At 37.8% G+C, this 22,459-nt stretch overlaps 1 protein-coding gene across 1 annotated transcript in view; it reads left to right on the forward strand.

The window, feature by feature from the left end:
• Window positions 1–22,459, forward strand: part of Stag1 (stromal antigen 1) — a 346,634-nt gene that overhangs the window by 294,865 nt on the left and 29,310 nt on the right. The window contains exons 23-24 of the mRNA XM_036192569.1: window positions 17,608–17,700; window positions 21,080–21,254. Of these exons, the coding sequence (XP_036048462.1) occupies window positions 17,608–17,700; window positions 21,080–21,254 (268 nt within the window). The remainder of the gene's footprint in view (window positions 1–17,607; window positions 17,701–21,079; window positions 21,255–22,459) is intronic.

The following is a 22,459-nucleotide window of genomic DNA, read 5'->3' on the forward strand; positions in this document are numbered from 1 at the left end:
CTCACATTGATGGTCACTTCTAATCTGGAATCCTATTAAGTCTGATATCTCTCTGATAAACTCAAGATTATGAAGAAAGAGCTCTGATTCAATGGTAGACAAAAATAAAAGCACACCAGCTCCATTCATGCTGAGATTTTAATAACAAACCCCAAACAACAACAACAAAAACACCTATCTTAAAATCTGTCGTTCATTAAAGGGAAGAATGTCTCTGATCAGACTTAGAACCACGAGCTAGTTTTCACAGAGAATCCTACTATTTCAGTGGTAAAATCATGTTAAGAGTTCTGTAGTGAGTTCCCCAAACACCTAACAGTCAAATCAGAATCTTCTAAAAGCACACTTAAAGAATTTTTAGCAAATACAATTTTAGGACAAAAAGAAAAAAATTAAATCTATCTGACATAAATATAAGATTTTGAATTATTTCATAAAATGAAGGAGACTTGAACATACAAATAAAAAGCAAATATTTAAAGAACCAACTAAAACTATTAAGATGTATGCATATTCTAATCATAAAATCTTAATGGTAGTTACCCCTAGGAAATAAAATTTCTATGGGAGCAGGCATAGGAGAAGAAAGATTTGTGTTACACTTTTTTGTAATGCTATTTGAGTGATGGTTGTGGTTGATATGTTACATAGTTTTATCACACACAAAAAAAATTAATTTGGAGGTTGGAGGGATGCCTCAGTGGTTAAGAGCACTTGGCTGCTCTTCAGAGGACTTGAGTGTGATTCTCATCACACATGTCAGCTCACAATCATATATAGCTCCAGCTCCAGGAGATCTAAATCCTCCAAGGGCACCCGCCCTCCATATGTACCTATCCACATACAGACACACACACACCTGCGTATAATTCGGTGTTTTAATAATAATTTTTCAACTTTTAGAGCAAAAACATTGTGATTCTCCATAATAATCTGTTTCTGTTTATCCTACATAATGCAATTGTTGAACTGGTATAAATCCTTGAAAAAAATGTTTAAATTGTCCTGTGTTGTATTAACTATACTGACATTATACAGTTGTTGATAAATATACTGCTAGGACTCTAAAGAACTTGAAAATCATTTAATTAAATCTGTTCAAATGAAGAACAGAAGGAAGATTGTTGTTGTTATTATTATTACCTTACTGGTAAATCACATGAGAATAAAAATGCTCTAATGAAATCTTCAAAATTATCCTGTGCAGCAGGTCCTATCAAAATTCCAGTTTACATGGATGGATGCAACCACTGTCAGAGATTGAGCCTTGACTAAAATCACAGACTTTGATCATAATCTGTTCTAATCTCAACCTAATATTTTGTTACCACTCTTTACATTCTTATATTAAGCTTTTACTATAACAATTTTGTGGGTTTTATTTTCACAAAATTTTTCATGAGCAGATTGGTCAACTCTTCAAAGATCACAAACTGATAATGTTTGTTAGTTGATTGCTTCTAGCCCAGATATGACACAGAGCTAGGATTTGTTCATAATTCTATATGCCTAACGACGTTTAAATAAGTTTTGATTTTATATGTCTCATTTGTAGTACCAGTTGAAATATGCAGAATACTTAATAGTGATGCAATCAAAACTCCCTTTTTTTCCTCTTTATTTCCTAAAATGTATATATTGATAAATTTGTAAATGTTAATTGTAGCACTGGAGAGATAGCTTAGCAGTTAAGAGCACTTGCAGCAGATCTGGCTTCTATTCTCAGCACCACATGGCAGCTCACAACCATCTTTAACTCCAGTATCCAGTGCCCTCTTGTAGCTCAGTGTGTATCAGGCACACCTGTAGTATACACACACGCATGCAGTCAAAACAGTCATACACATAAGATTAAAAGAAATGAATCAGTTTTATTTTTAAATGTTAACTAAATATTTTAGTGTTGTCATTTAGAAATAATCTCACAATCCATTACATGAAGTGTTTTGTTGTTTTTTTAAAGAATGCTACAATAGACTGGATTATTTGACTAGTAGTAAACGGGCCACCTAACCACTATTTGTTTCCCTGATCATTAATTATTTACAGAAACTTATTTTAAAATCTCTGAAGAGTTCATTTAATTTTTTAATAAATTATTTTTATTCATTTTGGCTTTAAGATACTTATTTCTTAAATTTCTCAGTATAAAAACCTGCCAAATATTATTAGCTGTAGATATCCACTGTGAATGTTTTAATATTTTTCTTTTGTTATTTTTAAAAATACATTTCTAGCCTCATGTAGATCCATAATTCTTTTCAGTAAGTACATTTTTTTTTAATTATGAAATACTGCTGCAAGGTGTAATGGCACACACCTTTGATCTTATCACTTGAGAGGCAGGCATAGATAGATCTAAGAAAGCTGGGGAAGAGAACAAGAGAAAAGAAAACAATGTTCTTGGGGGCTGAGGAGATGGCTCAGTGGTTTAAGAGCATTGGAGTTCCAGTGAACCCATGTTCAATTTCTAACACCCACATGGCAGCTAATGTGGAAGCTAACATCTGTTAATTCCAGTCCCAGGGGATCTAACACTCTCTTCTGGTCTCTGCAGACACACACGCATGTTGTACCCAGACATAATGAACAAAAGACACCATACACATAAGATAAAAATAAGTAAATATTTTTGGTTTTTCGAGACAGGGTTTCCCTGTGTAGCTTTACACCTTTCCTGGAACTCACTTGGTAGCCCAGGCTGGCCTCAAACTCACAGAGATCCGCCTGGCTCTGCCTCCCAAGTGCTGGGATTACAGGCGTGTACCACCACCGCCCAGCCAAAATAAGTAAATCTTAAAAGAAAGAACAAACAATATCACAGAGGACTGTGTTTATAGTTGGGTTTGTAGAGTGCTTGTCTAGCTTGCATGAAATCCTGAACCACATAAACAAGGTCTAATGATGCATGCCTGGAATTCCAGTTGTCACGAGGGAGAAGCTCAAAGACCAGGAGCTTAAGGTCATCTTTACCCACATAACAATTTTGAGGTTAGCCTGGACTATATGTGAGACACTATCTGAAGAAAAAAGAAAATATTTCCAGGTGTGGTAACGATTGTCTTTAGTGAAGCAGAGGCAGGAGGATCATAATTTGAAAGCTATTCTGAGCCAAAAAATTAGGCATTGTCTCAAAGTAACTTGATTTCTACTGTTTTTCAAACTTCTTTTAGAATAAAAATCAAACAAATTAAATCATCTTTAAAATGTTTAACAAATATGTTTGTTTATTCTTTCACAGTTTCATATATATGTAATACCCTTTGATCAAAATCCATCCCCATTTTCCTTTCTTCATTCCTCCTCCTCTTATGTAAACCCTTCTTTCCAGAAAGTTCTCCCACTTCTTAGGGGTTTGAGGAGACTTGTTGCTGCCACTGATACTGTTGTCTCTTTAGGTCTTCCTTTTTTTCTTAGCTCATTGCATTTAATTAGAATTGCATGCATGCATGTGGGTAGAAACTTATTTAACTGAGTAACTGTAAGTTACAAGTATCTGTACCAAAGAATATGATTCCCCTCTTCCCATCCTACTTCATATTGCATATGTTCTACTGTCCCACCTCCTCTAAAGCCTTCTCCACTAGCCTCCCCCTCAAAACCTTTCTAGCTGCCTGCCTCTCCTGACACTCCAGGTTAAACATACAGTTCTAAGAATTCAAAGCTGGGGTCCACATAGGAGAGAAAGCATGCAGTGTTTTTCTTTTTGAGCCTGAGTTATTTTACTCAATATTAACATTTATCAGTTATATTCATTTTCCTACAAATTTCACAATTTCCTTTTTTCTTTACAGCTGAATAAAATTCCATTGTGCATATGTATCACATCTTCATATCACACAATTGATAGACCTCTAACTCATTCCATTTCCTAGGTATTGTGAATAAATCAGTGAACATTGATGTTCAGGTATCTCTGTAGTAGGAAATAGAGTCCTTCTAAAATGACCTTGGATATTAAATACAGATGGGATAAATATGGAGGAGAAAATTGGGTGAAGATTTAAGATGTAAAAGCTGCCTGATTATTGGCTCTTGTTTAGACTATCAAGTTTCTTCCTTCTGCTGGGCGGTCCTCTTCCATAGGTGGTCACTTTCTCTCCTCTGCCTTGCCTTTGGGTGATCAAATTTCCCCTGTGTAGTGTTTCCCAGGTGGAGTCTATGATCTGGTCACAACTGCAGGATTTCATCCTAGGCCCCAGTACAAATGTTGGCCTGGCTCCTATGTAGTTCTTGCCTGAAATCTGTGTGGAAGTTCTGATGTAACTTTAGTTCCCATTGAATGATCAGCTTCCTGAACACTGTTTAAGTCTGTTTCAAAGTTTCTTTTCCACAGTATCCCAATGTTCTTTTTGTCAGGTTCTAACATAGCATTTTGCCTTTGTTCTGTTGGTTGTAAGTGCTAAATACCCAGTGCTAAGGTGAAGAGGTTTTCCCTGGTCCTGCCTTGGCTGCTGCTCTCCTGGGTGTGGCCCTTCTACCAGCTATTTAAAGTACCCATTGCTTTTCTCATGGCTGTATTCAGCCTTTATCCCCCTTTTTTCCAGAGACTGTATTGAATGTCTCCCAAGAATATATTTAAGGTTTATTTTTATTTTATGTCTATGAATGAATGTTTTGCCTACATGTATCTGTATGCAGTGTGTTTGTGAAAGAGCACCTGGTCTCTGGAACTGGATTTACAGATGGTTGTGAGCCACCTTGCAAGTGCTGAGAACCAAACCCAGGTGCTCTACAAGAGCAGTAAGTGCTCTTAACCCCTAGCCATCATTCAGTACCCCTGGGAATATTTTTAATAAATGTATAATAGCCTGTTTTGTGGCTACGTAAGATCTTATTTGTTGCCCACTTGAATATTTTGATACTTAAGTTTTGGGTTTTTTTTTTTATTTTTGTTTTTGTGTTTTGTTTTGGGGGGGTTGTTTGTTTGTTTGTTTGCTGTGAAATTAATACTACAAGAGCCATTCTGATATAAGACTTTGTTCATGTGTTCTCTTTTGTTTTGTTTTTGTTTTATGTTTTGTTTTTTGGTTTTTCGAGACAGGGTTTCTCAGTGTAGCTTTGCACCTTTCTTGGAACTCTGTAGTCCAGGCTGGCCTTGAACTCACAGAGATCCGCCTGGCTCTGCCTCCCGAGTGCTGGGATTACAGGTGTGCGCCACCACTGCCCGACTTATGTTTTATTATACACTTAGAATGGAATTGCTGAGTCAACAATTATAGTATACTTAAGACCCTTAAGTATATATAATACTGGTTTGCTTCTTTGTAGAGAGATTTTTCTTGAATCTAATTTTCTTCTGACCTGTCATAAGCACTCTCATTCAGGAGATTCTAAATGATAATTATATTGGAAGTTTAAATTCAAGTTACAGTTTAACTCGGTGATAAACCTTGTGTAGTGAAGTATTTGAGAAAACTGTATCAAAACAGTTTTAGACCTTTTTGTAAAATGTAGGTGTGCTGCGTGTCAGCCTTTAAGTTGATGTTCTTTGACAAGCTTGCAAGTCAGGTTCAGTGTTCTTTGTTCCAGTGCCCCCTAGTGCTGGTTTTTACAAGCAGCTTTAACTCTCTTCTCTGTAACAAGAAACATCATTCTTACTGTAGTTCTTTCAGGACTGGATTATACAAAAGCATTTAAAGAGCCTGGTATATTAGACTTGGGACTAAATTAGTTGCCTTTTTTAGCCTGAAGACAAAGGATTTGTCTTCAGTTTTCCTCCTCCTAAGTGTTGTTCTGTTTTCTTTTTTCTTTCTTTTTTTGGGGGAGTACCTTTTTAAATGTTTGTTTGTTTGTTTGTTTTGAGATGAGTTCTCACTATGTGGCCCAGGACAGCCTAGAACTTACTATGTACACCAGGCTGACCTCAAACACTCAAAGATCTGGCTGCCTCTGCCTTCTAAATGTACATGATGCCCACCATGTCCTGTTTTCTATAATCTTCAAGTATTCTACCCTACATCACCCTGCATGTGTCTATTCTAGACTGCTTCAAGTGTACATCTTTGCCTCCATTGGACTCTGGCCCTAATCCTGATCCTTTAAGGCAAAGCCAACATCCCCTAGATTACTATAATTTACATTGTTAATGGAATACTTTGTTAAAAATGTGTTCCTTCTTTACGCTTTGACTGTAGCATCTCCTGCAAATTCCACCTTAACATCCAAACAAAGAGCAGAGGAGTAGGGAAAGGGCTGCTGGAGGTGACCAAGGCCTTCCAACCTTGTGCTTTTTCCACAAATCACATTCCTAGGAGTAAGCTGAATGTTTAAAAAAACGACAGGCTCTTCACTGCTTTCATTTCGTTCTTCCCCTACTCCTTCATTGTAGCTGTGAACAAGAAATAGATTACTTGGATCTTTGCCCAGAATTCCTATAATAACAAAGTGCAGCTAGGATCTCGCCATCTGCAGTTACTGCTTTGAGAAGAAAGGGATGGGGCAAGGATGGAGAGATAATAACCATACCTATAGAGCAAGTCTCACTAGTGTATAAACAATTTATTTTGCTTTTAGAATCTGTCCTTCTACCTTTTGTTTTTTGGGTTTTTTTGTTTTTGTTTTGGTTTGGTTTTTTTTTTTTTTTTTTTTGAGAATTCTGTTATTCATTGTCTATTCTTGCTATGTCCAGTCACAAGGAATTGTTTGACTGGTCTAGGAAAAAAAAAAAAAAAAAACAAGAAAGATTCAGGTCTTGTTTAATATCCATGAACTAGTCATCTTGACATTTTCCTTTAATCCCAGCATTTAGACCTCAGAAGGCTAAGTTCAAGGCCAACCTAGCTAAGTGGCAGTCAAACCCTTTCTCAAAATACCAAAAGGAAAATAATCTACTGTAACTAGTCAGAACAAATTCTGACCTTGAAATGTATATACAATTCCAGCATCTTCAAATCATCTGAGAACCAGAAATAAATGTTTTCAGTATAGAAAAGTAAAACCTTATGGTTTCAGAAGTTTATAAAGAGTGTGTGCTGTCTTTGCAACCCTAATCCTGGACTTCCAAGTTAAGGCTCTTGTTTCCTGGTAGAGAATCTCCTATGAAGGGTAGTTGAAGGGTTCCTCTGCTTCACTAGCCTGTCCACCAATGGGTGCTGTTTGACACCCAAACTCATTGAAATATTATTTCCTGAGCTAAGTGATAAGTGGGGAGTGAAAAAAATCTATCCAAAATAATTTTTGTAGTGTGAAAAATGTGTTTTAAGTGAGCTTGTCAGAGACCAAAGACGATTTTTAAAATACTTAGGGTTTAAGGAGATAGTTCAGTAATATATTTGTTATGCAGTCTTAAAAACATGAGTTCAGATCCCCTGTACCAGTCTTACAATCTGGGTATGAATGACATGTCTGTGATCCTAGTGCTAGGAAGGCAGAGATAGGCAGATCCCCAGGGCGCGCTGGCCAGGCAGCCTAGCCAAGTCAGTGAGCTCCAAGTTCAGTGACAGGCTCTAGTGAGATTTTATTTGTATTGAAATGTGATTTTATTTGTATGTTAATAAAGTTGCCTTGGGGTCAGAGCAAGCCAGAGCAGAAGCTGGGTGGTGGTAGTGCACGCCTTTAATCCCAGCACTTGGGAGGCAGAGCTAGGTAGATCTCTGTGTGTTCATCTCAATACCAACCATAGAAGACCTGGAGGTCTGTACAGACAGGCAGTGATGAGGAGGTCATGTGGCTGGGTTTACAACCAATGAGAAAACAGAACAGAAGTCTATAAAAAAAACAGGACACACAGAAGTAGCTCTCTTGCGGAAAGGAAAGACAGCAGAAGCAGTGAAGGGTAAGGCTCTCAGCTATTTCTCTGACCTCTTGGTTTTTAACTCTGCAACTGGCTCTGTGTTTCTTATTTAACAAGACGGTTACATCTACAAGACTCTGTCTCAAAGAATAGTGTGAAGACAGACTTAGAAAAACATCTAATGTTGACTTCTGGCCTATGCATGCAAATGAACGTGCACACACAAATACATACATACACATGCACAAAAAAAAAAAACATATTTAGACAAAACATAACAATGTGCTTTCTAGCAAAAGGAGATTTTGTCCAACAGAATTAATGACAAAGGAGTCTATTTTACTATCAGGCCATTTTTTTAAATGAAAATGAAATATGTATTTTATCATCTAGAGTAACCCATTTTCCTTCCTGCAGTAGGTTTGTTAGTTTGATTTTTTTTTTTCCTGGTAATTAACAGTTACTAGGTGTTAATTAAATAATTACTTGTTGCTGACCAAATGTATTTAAAAGTTCAGTTCGTGTGTGTGTGTGTGTGTGTGTGTGTGTGTGTGTGTGTGTGTACACGTGCACATACATATATGTATGATGTGGAAGATTCTCTCTTTTTTTTTAAGATTCTCTTTTGACTTAAATATTAAGTTAAAATATTGGCTCATTCTAGCTACTAATTGCAAAGTAAATCGCCTCATCTTAAGCTTCAGTTTCCTAATATACAGAATAAGAATGATACTCACTGCTGGTTAGGTTTTTGAGACAACTAAATTGATTTGTTTGAGTTAGCAGTTGAATGTCAGTCCTTGTCAAAGGGCTTTCCTTTGCCAAAACTAAAATTTTATACTAAAAGACATATTATCTGCAACATAAACCCAGTGGCTAGTACAGGTTTGAGGACAATGTGGTAAAGTCTTTCCTCTATCTGGGTTGAGATTATTTGGAAATTTCAAGCCTTTCATTTTGATCCTAACATCAATACTTTCTCCTGTCTACCTGACTCCTTTAGTTCCTACTAGCCTTTTATGGTATAAGCGAGATCAAGATATTGTTTATAACTACAATAAGCAACTTGGAGTTCCTGGGTCATAGATGGATTTGCCTTTTTAGGTAGTAGCAGAAACCAGCAGGCTTGTGATCTTTATCCTCAGCCTTTAACTATTTCTAAGTTTAAAGTTTTTAGAACTTATTATCATTGTGAATGCATGATTTATATGAGTATGTCAGACAACAAATGGCTCTCTCCTTCCACCTTCTGTGGGACCCAGGGATTGAACTCAAGTCGTTAAGTTTGTACAGTGGGCAATATTGCTGGATGACCCATCTCACCACCCTAAGTTTAAAATACCCACCTTCCCCTTTGACTCTCTATCCTTTTGACTTCGTTCATTCTCCTATTAATTTAATTAGACTTGTGTAGCAAAATGAGATGGCAAATGTGATATGGCTTCTTGAACTAATTGTCAATCTTGAGGTGTTAAGGTTATTAAAAAATGTATATTACTGGAGAATAAAAGAGAAAAGACTGCCTTTAATCACAGAATGCATCGTCATCTTAATGATAGTCATTGTTCTAAGTTACTTTTCTATTGCTGTGATAAAAATGCCATGACCAAGGCAACTTATAAAAGAAAGCATTTAATTTGCTTATGCTTCAGAAGATTAGAGTTTCTGACCATCACACATGGAGCATGGCACCAAAGCAGTAGCTGAGAGCTTACATCTTGATCCACAAACACAAAGCAGGGGGCAAACTGGGAATGGTGTGGGCTTCTGAAACATCAAAGCCTGCCCCAGTGACATACCTCCTCCAACAAGGTCACACGTATTAATCATCCCAAACAGTTCCACCAACTAGGGACCAAAAACATGAGCTTATGTGGGGCATTCAAACCATCATAGGCATGTTCACTGGGTAACTATCATGGCCATCATAGAGCCAATCTCACAATAGCCTGTATACAAAACATATTTACTGCTTCATCTGGAATATTCTATTTGGCATTTATTGGTAGAGTTGTGTGGTTATTTAACAGTGGCTTTTATCTGTTTCACCAAACTTTGCTTTGGGAATATCCTATGTGTCTAGGTGGGATACAGTTATCTGTGATTGCTGGTTTGTAAGCGGCATTAATCAACTCATAGTCTTCCACTCAACAGCATTTAAAACCGAAGATACTGCTCCTAATTAGTATAATCAAGGTGTATTTTAATAAAAGCTCCTCAGGAAGCTGATTATTCTGATTTTCAAAATAATGTTGTTCTTTCATACTCTATCCCACTCTCAGTTTCTTGGTTATGGCTTCCCCTAACTAGCATTGACTACTTTTTTGGTGACCAAGGGTTTTGGAGATGCTGTCTATATTGTCCTGGAACAATTTTCCCCTTTGTGAACAGAGAGCAAGGATTTGCTATCTTGGCATGACCTCAGACATACTGACATCTAAGCTTGGTCCATCCAGTGTCAGGGCCTTTTACTTTTATTTTAGCTTGTAAAGATAACCATGGGATTATATTTAGTTTGCTTCTTATTTTCTATTTCTGTGTGTACCTAATGAACCATCTCCTTGGAAGCTGAGTCTGTCACATCTCTAAGTTCCACTGATAGTTGTTACATTTCGTGACCAATTACAACACAAATGAAGTTTCTTCATACCATGAGTAAATATGTAATCATCCAACCAAATGTTCCTCATTTTCTATCTACTTTTTCATAATTTTTCTTTCTAAAACTCGTGTTCATGTGTCAAGGCTATTACTACTACCAAATGTAGGAATATTAAGGGAAAAGAAAAAGCCTATTTCTCCTATACTTCCGCAGCAAAATATATTTCTGTGACCCAAAAGTGGGAGGATTTCACCTCTCCAGAAATGAATTTGTTTTTTAGTGCCCATCAGCTGAGAGTCCTCTAACTCAATTCTGTTACTATCTGGAAGTGGTATTGGATCCCATAGGTTGAGGGCTCACTTCTGATGTCAGCTCCAAGCTTCAGGTTTTTCAATCTGCACTTCTGATTAACCTGCTGTAAATCTTGTGTCTTGGTTATTTTTCTGTTGCTGTGATAAGATACTGCGACTGTCAACTTAAAAAGGAAAGAGTTTGTTTGGGTCTTACAGTTTCAGAAGGTTAGAATCCATGACTCATTGCAGGGAGCATGGCAGCAGAAAGGCAGACATGGTGCTGGGATAGTAACTGAGAGCTCACATCTTGAGAGACAAACATGAGGCTGAGAAAGAGAGTCACTTGGAATGACATGAGTCTTTTAAAGCCTCAGAGCCCACCCCCAGTGACACCCCTCCTCCAATAAGGCCACACCTCCTGATCCTTCCCAAACAGTCCCAGTTAGGGACCCAGCGTCCAAACGTATGCATCTGTGGGGCATTCTCATCCAAGCCACCACATCTGATTTCCTGTGATTGCTCCTTGGTTTTGATGAATTTGCTAGAGTGATTCCAGAATGTAAAGAAGCAGTTTACCTTTTATTATAAAAGATAATACAAAAGAGGTATGATAATACACATGTGTAATCCCAAAACTTGTGAGGTGTAGCAGGAATCTTAAAGGTTCATATTAATAAAATCAAACCCGAGGCCAGGTATTGGGGTGAATGCTGGAAGATCAGAGAGACAGAACAAGCCACAGCTACCTCACCTCACCAGTTCCTCAGCTGGTCCTGTTTCCTCAGACTGCATCTCGGTCCTCATCCACATGAATCTCAGCTGAACTGTGCTGCTCCAAAGCCTGAATGCTTAACCAGCCAAATGCTGTTAGCCAAAAGCTTAACTAGCTCTGGTGCCTGGTTTTCACGCCTTATATATCTTTTCCTTTCTGCCATCACTCCCTGAGATTAAAGGCGTGTGTCTCCATGCTGGCTGTATCCTTGAGCACACAGAGATCCGCCTAGCTCTGCCTCCCAAGTGCTGGGATTAAAGGCGTGCACCACCACCACCCAGCTTCTGCTATGGCTTGCTCTGACCCATTTTCTAGCCACCATTTTTGGGCTCTGTATCTAATGGCTGTCTGTTCTGTGACCCCAGATAAATTTATTAGGGTGCACGATATTGTAGGGAACACAATACTACCACAGGGAGGCTTAGACAAGAATGAGAGTTCAAGACCAATCTGGGTATTACATAATGAGACCCTGTGTTGTTAATAATAATAATATTATATGGATACAGATAAAGAGCTGGATAGGGCTCAAGGCACATTAGACATAGGATAGAGTTTCCATGTTCTCTCTAAGTATATTACCCCCCAGAAACTCTGATCTCCAAGATGCAGTGTTCATGTCGAGAAGCTCCCTGAAACCTGTCCTTTTGAGTTTCTATGGAAACTTCATTACATAAACATGCTTCATTTAATCATTAGCACTTGATGACCAAGTCAAGGGTTAGCTTCCCACTGCATGGAAGTGGAAAAATAAGGTTTAGTTGGTTGTTGTTTGGTTGTGTTTCCATCATATGTACTGGACTTCATTCTAATAGATTTCTTTATTCAACTTGTTTTTATGTGATTTTTGATAATTTCATACAAGACACTGCATTTACATCACTCCCACCTTTCCCCTTTCCTTCCTCCAACTCCATCCATACTCCCCCATATTCATGGTCTCTTCTTTAATTATTGATACGTGCATATACATATATGTATATGTGTGTATGTCTGTATATATGCACATGTCACATATTAAGTATATAACATACTGAGTCTGTGTAGCTTTTCTTGTATATACATGTGTCTAGAGCTGATCACTCAGTATTGAACAAGCCGTGCAGGAGGAGTTCATCAATGGAAGAAACTGATTGTTCCTCTCTCTATAGCATTAACCACCTGTAGCTCTTCATCTAGGAAAGAGACCATATAGAATTTCTCCTGTCTGCTTTAGTGAGTGAACTGATATCATACTAGTCTTATTCAGGCAACCGTATTGTTAAAAGTTCATGCATGCATTTTCTCTGTCATGGGTAACAAACAGTATCTAACAACTGGCATCTTGCACCACTGGCTCTTACAGTCTTTCCTCTCCTTCCGTGGTTTCCTTGAGCCTTAGGTGTAGGGGTTTCACTGTAAGTGTATCAGTTGTAGTTAGTCACCCCACAGTCACTTATTCTATGCATTTTGGGCAGCTGTAGACGTCTTTGTCTTCATCTGTTGCAAAAAGAAGCTTTAATAAGAGGTGAGAGCTTCATTTATCTGTGGGTGTAGGATAAGTATTTAGAATATTGTTCAGAACTGTAGGGGAGAAAGGATTTTAAAGGCCTAACGCTAGTTATTCCTTGTCTTTCCAATGAGTAGCCTGAAGATACTTAGGGAGTATCAGCCATTAGTCATCTTAGTAGCACAGAAAAAGTCACTTCACTTTAGAAAGTGCAAAGATTTTAAGAGTTGTATGTTAAGAAATAGACAAAGACCAAATGCTTGTTAAATAGTATCAACACAGCTTTCTGTGGATCCTATGGGTATACAGAATGTTAGTTTTCCTTTCTAGAAAACAGAGATATATTATTAATGGGGCCTGGTGCGGTACACTCTTTTAATCACAGCACTCTGGGAGCAGAAGCAAACAGATCTCTTTGAGTTCAAGGCCAGCAAGGGCTACAGGGTAAGACTCTGCAAATAAATAAATAAATGAATAAACAAGTAAATAAATGAATGAATAGATAGATAGATAGATAGATAATAAATAAATAAATAAATAAATAAATAAATAAATAAATAAATGGAAGAGAAGAAGAAGAAGAAGAAGAAGAAGAAGAAGAAGAAGAAGAAGAAGAAAGGGAATTAAGTCTGGACTATTATCAATTGTTTCTCCTAAAGATTATGAGATTTATAAACATAGAACATAGTATTTGCTACACAGTAAGCTTTCAACAAAAGATTGTATTGACTCTTTAACTGGTGTATTTCATGTTATCTTCTACTGTCACACAAAAATTTAGTACACCTGTGACAAAATAAAAATCCTTTAGTATAATATCCAAATAATTATCATGACATTTTAAATGGCTCCTTCCTTACATTAAGTCCTGTTTCCTTTTTTGTTTGTTTTCTTGCCTGTACATGTCCCAAGTATGGTAACTTTTTTCAGTGATATATCCATGTTTGTTTTTTCAGCATTCTTTGCCCTACCTAGAACACTTTTTTTTTTTTTTTTTTTGGTAAGCCTGGATTTGAAGGGTTTTTTTGTTTTTAAGACAGTGTCTTGTGATAGCGCCTATACTGGCCTCCAACTTAAAATATTCCCCAATCTTCTAGGTGTTGGCATTACAGACATACATCATCACATGTGGCCTGTGTCAATGCAAAATACAGCTTTCACCTCAAAGGGGATAACGGATAGTTTATTCTTGAACCAAATATGAGTGACCATGACCCAGCAATATGACTGCAGCTGCCTCAAATAGTATATTCCACGATGGAAGTGTTTACATGATACTTTATTATTTACAAAACAAAGTCATAAATCAAGGAGTTTACCAAATACATGAGGTGAGGACTGCTGAGAAGTGAATTTCGTTAGAGTGGGGGAACTGCTCTAAGTCTCAAATGCTATCAAATGACATTCTTAATTGGTGGAAGCTTGGTAGGCTAAGAATATATTTTGTAATTTTTTTTCTGATAAAAGGACACAGGTGGACAGTGAATGGCTATGATGGAAATTAAAAATAACCGAACATAATTTGGCTGTAGGTCTACAATATTTTAACCCTTCACAATCAGGAAATTCTAATTAGTCATTCTGCCTTATAGAATCTTTAACACTGGTGTGTCATGTGGTTGTAACCCTGTCCCATTCTACCAGGAGCTTGTTTACATGTAGTCCTATCAATTTAGTCTTGGTTCCAGCTGCAGAACGTGTCATCTTTGAGAACCCTTCCAAGACTTCTGACCCTGAATTGTTTAGCATAGATCCCATACTTTCCCCCATCCTTACACTACATATTCTGTTGTAGTTGTCTATTATCTCATCTGTTTTCCCCTACCCAGTGCTTTGCAAATGTTTGATATTGAAAGTTCAAGGAATTCTGAGGTATAGATATGTATTTATCTGCAGAAACATTAAAAGCCCTCAAAATAGTGTCCTTCTCTTACTACTTTGCACAATACAGGCACTTTCCTCCTTCAAAATATGTGCTCATGTTAGCAAAAGTATTCTGAAATGTCATTTGGCCTGTGAAGATCCCAAAACAGAGTACCAAGAAGAATAGTTTTAAACAATTTTAGTTTAATAGAGTAACTTTTAAAGTTATTTCTATGTGGTCCTTTATTCAGTTAATTATTCTTCCTTACTCTTTTTAAAACCTTATAATGCTAAATTATATGCATGTGTCTGGCTCATTTATCAGGGGAAAATGAGCACCGATGGCAGATGGCCCTGGTTTCAAAGTTTAATCCTAACTGCCCCTTCTCCCAGGGGTTTTGTCTGGGTTCTCCCACCTTAGCTTTTCAGGTGCTGAGATGGTGTGCATACTACTGCACTCAGGTTAGAATCTTTTGTGAAGGGAGGGAGGCTTCTGTCTGCTGGGTGGGTTATTTTGAGACAAATCTCACTGTGTGTTGACCAAGCTGGTTTGAAATTCTTGAACTCAGAGGGTCCACACTGTCTTAACTCCTGAGTTAGGTGCTGCTAATGTGTCCAACAATAGAACCTATTCATTTTTCCCACGCCAAACTGCATCCAGCTTCATGAACAATCATGTTATTTCAGCCAGGACATGGGCAAATATTCATTAACAATATACAAGATCTTCTAAATTCCCTTCTTGTATGGACTACCAAGATCAGAAATCCAGTGAACTGTTCATACTTTGAACAGGAAAAGGAGGGTTGACATTTCACATTAAGGATGTTGTTTAATCTTTTACAAGCTGACTCTGACTTGCAGGAAATGAAATTAAAATAGCAGAATGACCAATCTGAAGATCCACAGTCTTCTAGAAAATGAACCACTGCTCTTATGAGGAAGACTATCTCAGTGATGTTGCTGGAAAGTCTCCCAACACACTGGCAAAACCAGTTTTAGGGGTCCAAGTCCCAACAGGTCTCTGTTTTTAGGGAGTTAAGCCTATACTTGTTGTAGAGGTGGAGGAGGATATAAAAGTGTTGAGTTTTGTGGTGTGGACTAGGTATTTTGTGCCTAGGTGGCCACACCCATCAACATCAGAAAGTCCCTCCCAGGAACAAAGGATTCTTCCTAATTAGCAGGGAAGGGTTGGGAGAGATGTTAGTGACACATACCTCCCCTCCCCCAGAAAAAAACAAAGTATTCTGTGTGATAACAACTTCAAAAACCCTACAGTTTTATAAACCTTGATTTTTTTAAAAATGTTTTTCAAACAGTAACCAGAACTACAGAGTAATTAAAAATTAACACGTTTTAAGCCAGGCAGTGGTGGTGCAGATCTTTAATTCCAGCACTCCGGAGGCAAAGGCAAGTGGATTTTTATTAGTTGGAGGCCAGCCTGGTCTACCAAGTGAGTTCCAGGACAGGCAGGGCTGTGACACAGAGAAACCCTGTCTCGGGAGTGGGGGGTAGAAGTGAACACATTTCACTTGGTGTCTTCAAGCTGTCTGTGCCTGGTGTGTTTTGGCATCTGCTTTGTCTGCACGACTGTTTCCATGCTTGCCAGTATCAGCTCCTCCCTTTGAGTGCTTTCTCCCCCTTCTTTGCAGAGACCATTTTACCCTGGGTTCTGGCTTTGGAGGAACCAGGTTGTGTATTTCTTTTCAAGGCTCAGTTCAGTCTCTAGTATCAAAGGCAGGTAGGAGTGGGGGGAGTGCTTTTCTTTCCTTCTTTTTTTTTTAAGAAAAAGCCAGACTTGGTTACAAGTGTCTTTAATCCCACTCAGGAGGCAGAGAGAGTCAGATCTCTGTGAGTCCCAGAACAGCCAGGGCTACACAGTAAGACCCTGTCTCAAGAGAAAGAAAATAGGGGCCTGTAAGAAGTCTCAGCAGGTTAGAGCACTTGATGCATATTGACCTGAGTTCAATCTTGGAACACATAGGATGGAAATAAAAATCTGACCCCTGCAAATCTCCCTCTGCCTTGACATGTACTCACATGCAAACAAACAAACATAAAAAATAGTTTTAAGAACAAGAAGAAAATAAAATTTTATCTTCATACTTTTTAAATGTTACCATATGTGGAATATTATCAGACTGTCTAATGTGAAATCCTATTTATCTCCAAGCCTAGAATTAAGCCACATACTCATTTCCCCCAGCAACACTTTGCAGTACACTATAAAGATAGGAGACATGTTTCTTGCTAATATGTTTTTTTTTCTTTTCAGTGTCCTTTCCATCATGTTTTTGAAAGTTTTATTTTTTATTTAGTTTTTATTTTAATTACACGTTTGTGTGTATGTCTGTGTAGATGTGTACGTGTGTGTGCGTGTGCCCAGGAAGGCATTGAACCCCCTGGAGCTGGGACAGGTAGTTGTGATCTGTCCGGTATGGGTGCTGAGAGCTGAACGCAGGTCCTTGGGAAGAGCAGTACATGCTCTTAACCACTGAACCATCTCTTCAGCCTTACATTCCATCATCTTACATTAAATGTTATAGAGCTAGCAATATATCTAATATCAGCCTATATAAAACTATATTCATAAAGGGAAATCTTTCTGAATAGTCACAGTGATCATTCATTATTAAATTAATATGACTGAATGTTTAGTATTGCTGGGTCTCTGCCCTTCCCATTATGTTCAATAACTAGGAAATAACTTTACTAATTGGTTCCCAATGATGAGTTTAATTTTATGAATTTCTTTACAATAAACAGCTTTGACTGTTTTCTGTATATTTTTTCATTGGATCAGTTTTCTGGTGTATTGTTATTCATGTTTGCATATTTAAATGTGTTTTACAGGAGGATTTGTTGGTCTTGAGGAAAACAGTGAAATCTTTTTTGGCTGTTTGCCAACAGTGCCTATCTAATGTTAATACTCCAGTTAAGGAACAGGTAAGGAATTATTAGTTATTATTATTCTGTATTTACCATGATCAACAACCCAAATGTATTGATGAACAGTAGAAGATACAATTTTTCAAATTTTCATACATATATCTATACATAAATATACAGCCTAGAATATAGATGTCTGGATATTTTAAGTTATAAACCATGCTGCATCTTCTGTTCTTGTATTTTGACAAGTATATTCCTGTCAACTGGAAGACTTAAGTTGAAATTTAGAGTTCTTGATTCCTATGAATTCTATGCTAAAATATTGAGGGTCTGGTGAGCTGACATTATAACTTGGGTTGACTTCTCACGTTCAGCTCCTGCTACCAGAAAGAGCTTCAAAATATGTATACACATGTGTCTAGCTTCTTCATATGTGTGTGTGTGTATATATATGAATGTCAGCCCATGTGTCTAAAGTATGACCATACCGTAATCCCTCTACATAGCTACCTCTTGACTACCATGAAGCCAAGAAGTACACATGTTGACATAGTGTAACTATGGAAAAAAGCCTTTTACAGGCTTTGATGAGATAATCAGCTGTTTTGGGGCAGTAAACTCCTGAGTCTGTGTCCTTGGAGTCTAGAAGTCTGCATTCAGATGACATGATCCCGTATATCCAACAAATCCTCCTTAAGGAGGGATACTGCATAAAAATGGTCAGAATGTGGCCCAAGAAATTGAAGTGTTTTCCATTATAAAAACTTACAAACTATTTAATATACTTTGTACTAAGAAATTCTTTCATGTAAAACAAAAGTGTATCTTCTTTTTTTGTTATTTTTGAATTGGGCTACAATATAAGTCAAATTAGAAGATCTTCATCCTTCACAGTCTTTTAACATAAACTGCCACAAATCTCTTCTTCCCAGAGTGTACATGATCTTCCCTAAGTCTTGTTCTCTAACTCTGCAGAACCCACAATTGCTGCCTAAAATACCTTGCTATGGCCTGTTCAACCAAAATCTGATGTTTCTGCTCTGGTGTGTTCTATATCCAAATAGCCTGGGTTAAAAAATATTCTCCCCTTGGGAGAGACAGAGGCAGGCTGATACATGTGAGTTCAAGGCCAGCCTAGTCTACAGAGCGAGTTCCAGGACAGGCTCCCAAGCTATACAGAGAAGCCCTGTCTCTAAAAAAAATGAAATAATTCTGGATTCTCTTGAAAGTTTCCACCTTTATAAATAGTATCTAAGTACTTTTCATACATGTCACAGCTGTGCAGTCAGAGCATAAGTTGCCATTGTTCTTGCTGGAATTAGATAGCCAGGTATGTAACTCTCCCAAAATAAATGCCAAAGTTGTCGTCTTTCCTTTTAAGTAAGCTTTTAGAAATTTGGTTTTCTCATGAGGCAGAGACAGGCGGATCTCTGTGAGTTCGAAGTCAGCCTAGTCTACAAAGCGAGTTCCAGGAGAGGCTCCAAAGCTACAGGGAAACCTTGTCTCGACAAAAAAAAAAAAAAAAGAAAAGAAAAGAAAGAAAGAAATTTGGTGTTAGTAAATTATTTGGAGATTTCTGCACTCGGAATATTTTCACAAAATCAATTATTATAAAACTCATGGCACAGCTGGACAGTAGTGGCACACACCTCTAATCTCGGCACTTGAGAGGCAGAGGCAGGTGGATCTCTGAGTTCTAGGACAGCCTGGTATACAGAGAGAGTTCCAGGACAGTCAAGGCTACACAGAGAAACTTCTCAAAAAATAAAAAATAAAAATAAAAAAATAAGAAAGAAAAGAAAACTCATGGTACATTATTTTACTTCATCAATTAAAAAGTAAAAATTTTTCTATATAATATTTTGTCTTAATGGAAATTTATTGTGGGGCTTTCAGATACTTTTATATTAATGGTTGTATCTAATTTTAGTTGTATTTTGAAAATATTTTATATTAGTTTTTTTAAATCTAAGTGGTAGCATAGATTTTGAGTACTACATAATAATTTATTGAATTGTAATTTATCATAAAGAGTATGCTGATTACCTGATTAAGCATTGTATAATAGAATTCTAATGTCATCTGTTAATAATCCTACATTACCAGAGTTGAGCTTAACTTTTTTTAAATTCAAACCAAAATCTCTCAGTCTGCTGTTCTTTGGTAAATACATTCAACTTTAAAATATATATATAGGAGGCTGGAGAGATGGCTCAGAGGTTACTCATAGAAGGATACTAGATGTAAAAACAAAGATGACTAGACTGCTACACAACTCCAGGGAGGCTACCTAGAAAAACGGGTCCCTAGGAAAGATACAGGGATCACCCAGTGATAGAGAAATGGATGAGATCTACATGAACAACTGGACGAGAGTGGGAGTAATGAAGGGCAAGATTTGAGGGAAAGAAAGCTTAGGGGAGCAGGAGATCCCAGCTGGATCAAGAACAGAAAGGGAGAACAAGGGATAACAGACCATGATAAATGAAGACCACATGAGAACAGGAATAGGCAGAGTGCTGGAGAGGTTCCCAGAAATCCACAATGATACATCCTCTGTAGACTGCTGGCAGTGGTCAAGAGAAAGCCTGATATGACCTAGTCTGGTGATCAGATGGCCAAACACCCTAATGGTCATGCTGGAACTCTCATCCAATAACTGCTGGAAGTGGATGCAGAGATCCTCAGCCAGGCCTCAGGTGGAGCTCTAGGAGTCCAATTGTCGAGAAAGAGGAGGAACTGTAAGAGTGTGAATTGTTGAGACCAAGATTGGAGAGGCACAGGAACAAATAGCCAAACTAATGGAAGCACATGAATTATGAACCAAAGGCTGTGGAGCCCCCAGCTGGATCAGGCTCTCTGGATAAGTGAAACAATTGAATAGCTTGAACTGTTTGGGAGGCATCCAGGCTGTGGGACTCGGGCCTGTCCTTAGTGCATGAGCTGGCTGTTTGGAACCTTGGGCTTACACAGGGACACTTTGCTCAGCCTGGAGGGAGGGGACTGGACCTGCCTGCACTGAATCCACCCTGTTTAAATGAATCTCCAGGGAAGTCTTGACCCTGGAGGAGATGGGAATGGAGGGGAGGGGATGGAGAGAAGGTGGGGGCGGGGGCGGGAAGGGGGAGGACAAGGGAACTCATGGCTGATGTGTAAAATTAAAACACAAATATAAAATTTTTTTAAATAGAATTGGAAACTAATGTCTTCAATGTAACCACAGTTTAATGATAAAAATAATTTTATAGCTTGATAAATGTGAAAAGTTGGAACTTAAAAACTGTTATGATTTTTATTGTGGTATTGGTATTGAAATGTCATAATTTAGTGTGTTTCCTATTTGGTTTGTAGATATTCCTGTATTCATATACTAATAGATATTCCTAAATTCATGTACTACTTTGCTAATGAACTAACTCCCTTTGCATTGCAGGCTTTCATGCTGCTTTGTGATCTGTTAATGATTTTTAGCCACCAGTTAATGACAGGTGGCAGAGAGGGCCTTCAGCCTTTGGTGTTTAATCCAGATACTGGACTCCAGTCTGAACTCCTCAGTTTTGTGATGGATCACGTTTTCATTGATCAAGATGAGGAAAACCAAAGCATGGGTACTTATGGCTTTTGTCACCTTGTCAGCCTCAAAAGATAGCAGAGGTGCATGGGGTAAATTCAATTCTAAAACTTATAGAGATTTTTCTGTTTTTTAAAAAAAAATTAAGCTGGGAGCTGGGCAGTGGTGGCATACACCTTTAAATCTCAGCACTCAGGAGGCAGAAGCAGGAGGATCTCTCTGAATTCCAGGACAATCTGGTCTACAGAGTGAGTTCCAGGACAGCCAGGGCTACACAGAGAAACCAGAAAACTGAAATAATAATAGTAATAAGATGAGCATGGTAGTAGAGCGTGCCTATAATCCCTGCTAATTGCAAATTCAGGACTAAATGAACTATATCATTCAGGTCCAACCTGGGCAACTTAGTGAGACCCTGTTACACAATTTTATTTAAAAATGAAAAGAGAACTGCTGAAGCAACCCAGTGGGTCAGTGTTTACCTAGCAGACACTAGGCTATCGGTTCAAAACCCAGTACTGTAGAGGAAAAACAAATCTAAGCCAAGCTTTATAACACACATCCTATTATCATTGTACTTGGGAGGAAAAGGCAGGAGGATCACTACAAGCTTGAAGAAATCCTTAACTACATACCAAGCAACAGGCCAGAAAACACTACATAAGCACTCTGCTTTTAATCCCAACTCTCTGGAGGCAGAGGCAGTTTGACCTCTGTGTGTGTTTGAGGCCAACCTGGGTTATATATATAGTAAAACTTTGTCCCCCCCAACTGCCCTTAAAAAGTTTTAATATATTCATCTGTTTCTGAGATCAATAAGAATATACCAAATGATGAAATTACCTAGCTAGGCAGTAGTGGTGCATACCTTTAATCCCAGCACTCAGGAGGCAGAGCCAGGCAGATCTCTGTGATTTCAAGGCCAGCCAGGTCTACAGAGCAAGATCCAGGATAGGCACCAAAACTACACAGAGAAACCCTGTCTTAAAAAAAAAAAAAAAAAAAAAAAAAAAAAAAAAAAAAAAAAAATTAACCTTCCCTGTTGTTACACTGAATATTTCCTTATTAGCCACAAAATAAAACTACATGGTGTCAAATACTGAAAAATGATAGTCAAACTATATTGTTAAAATCATTCTGAACATGCAAACTGCTAACAAAAATTACAATGAATTTTTAGTGGTTAATTGTAAAATTAGTGGTTAAATGTTCATTTAAAATAGATTTTTGGCCAGGTGGTGG

This window comes from Onychomys torridus, chromosome 7 (genome assembly GCF_903995425.1).
Source record: "Onychomys torridus chromosome 7, mOncTor1.1, whole genome shotgun sequence".
NCBI lineage: Eukaryota > Metazoa > Chordata > Mammalia > Rodentia > Cricetidae > Onychomys > Onychomys torridus.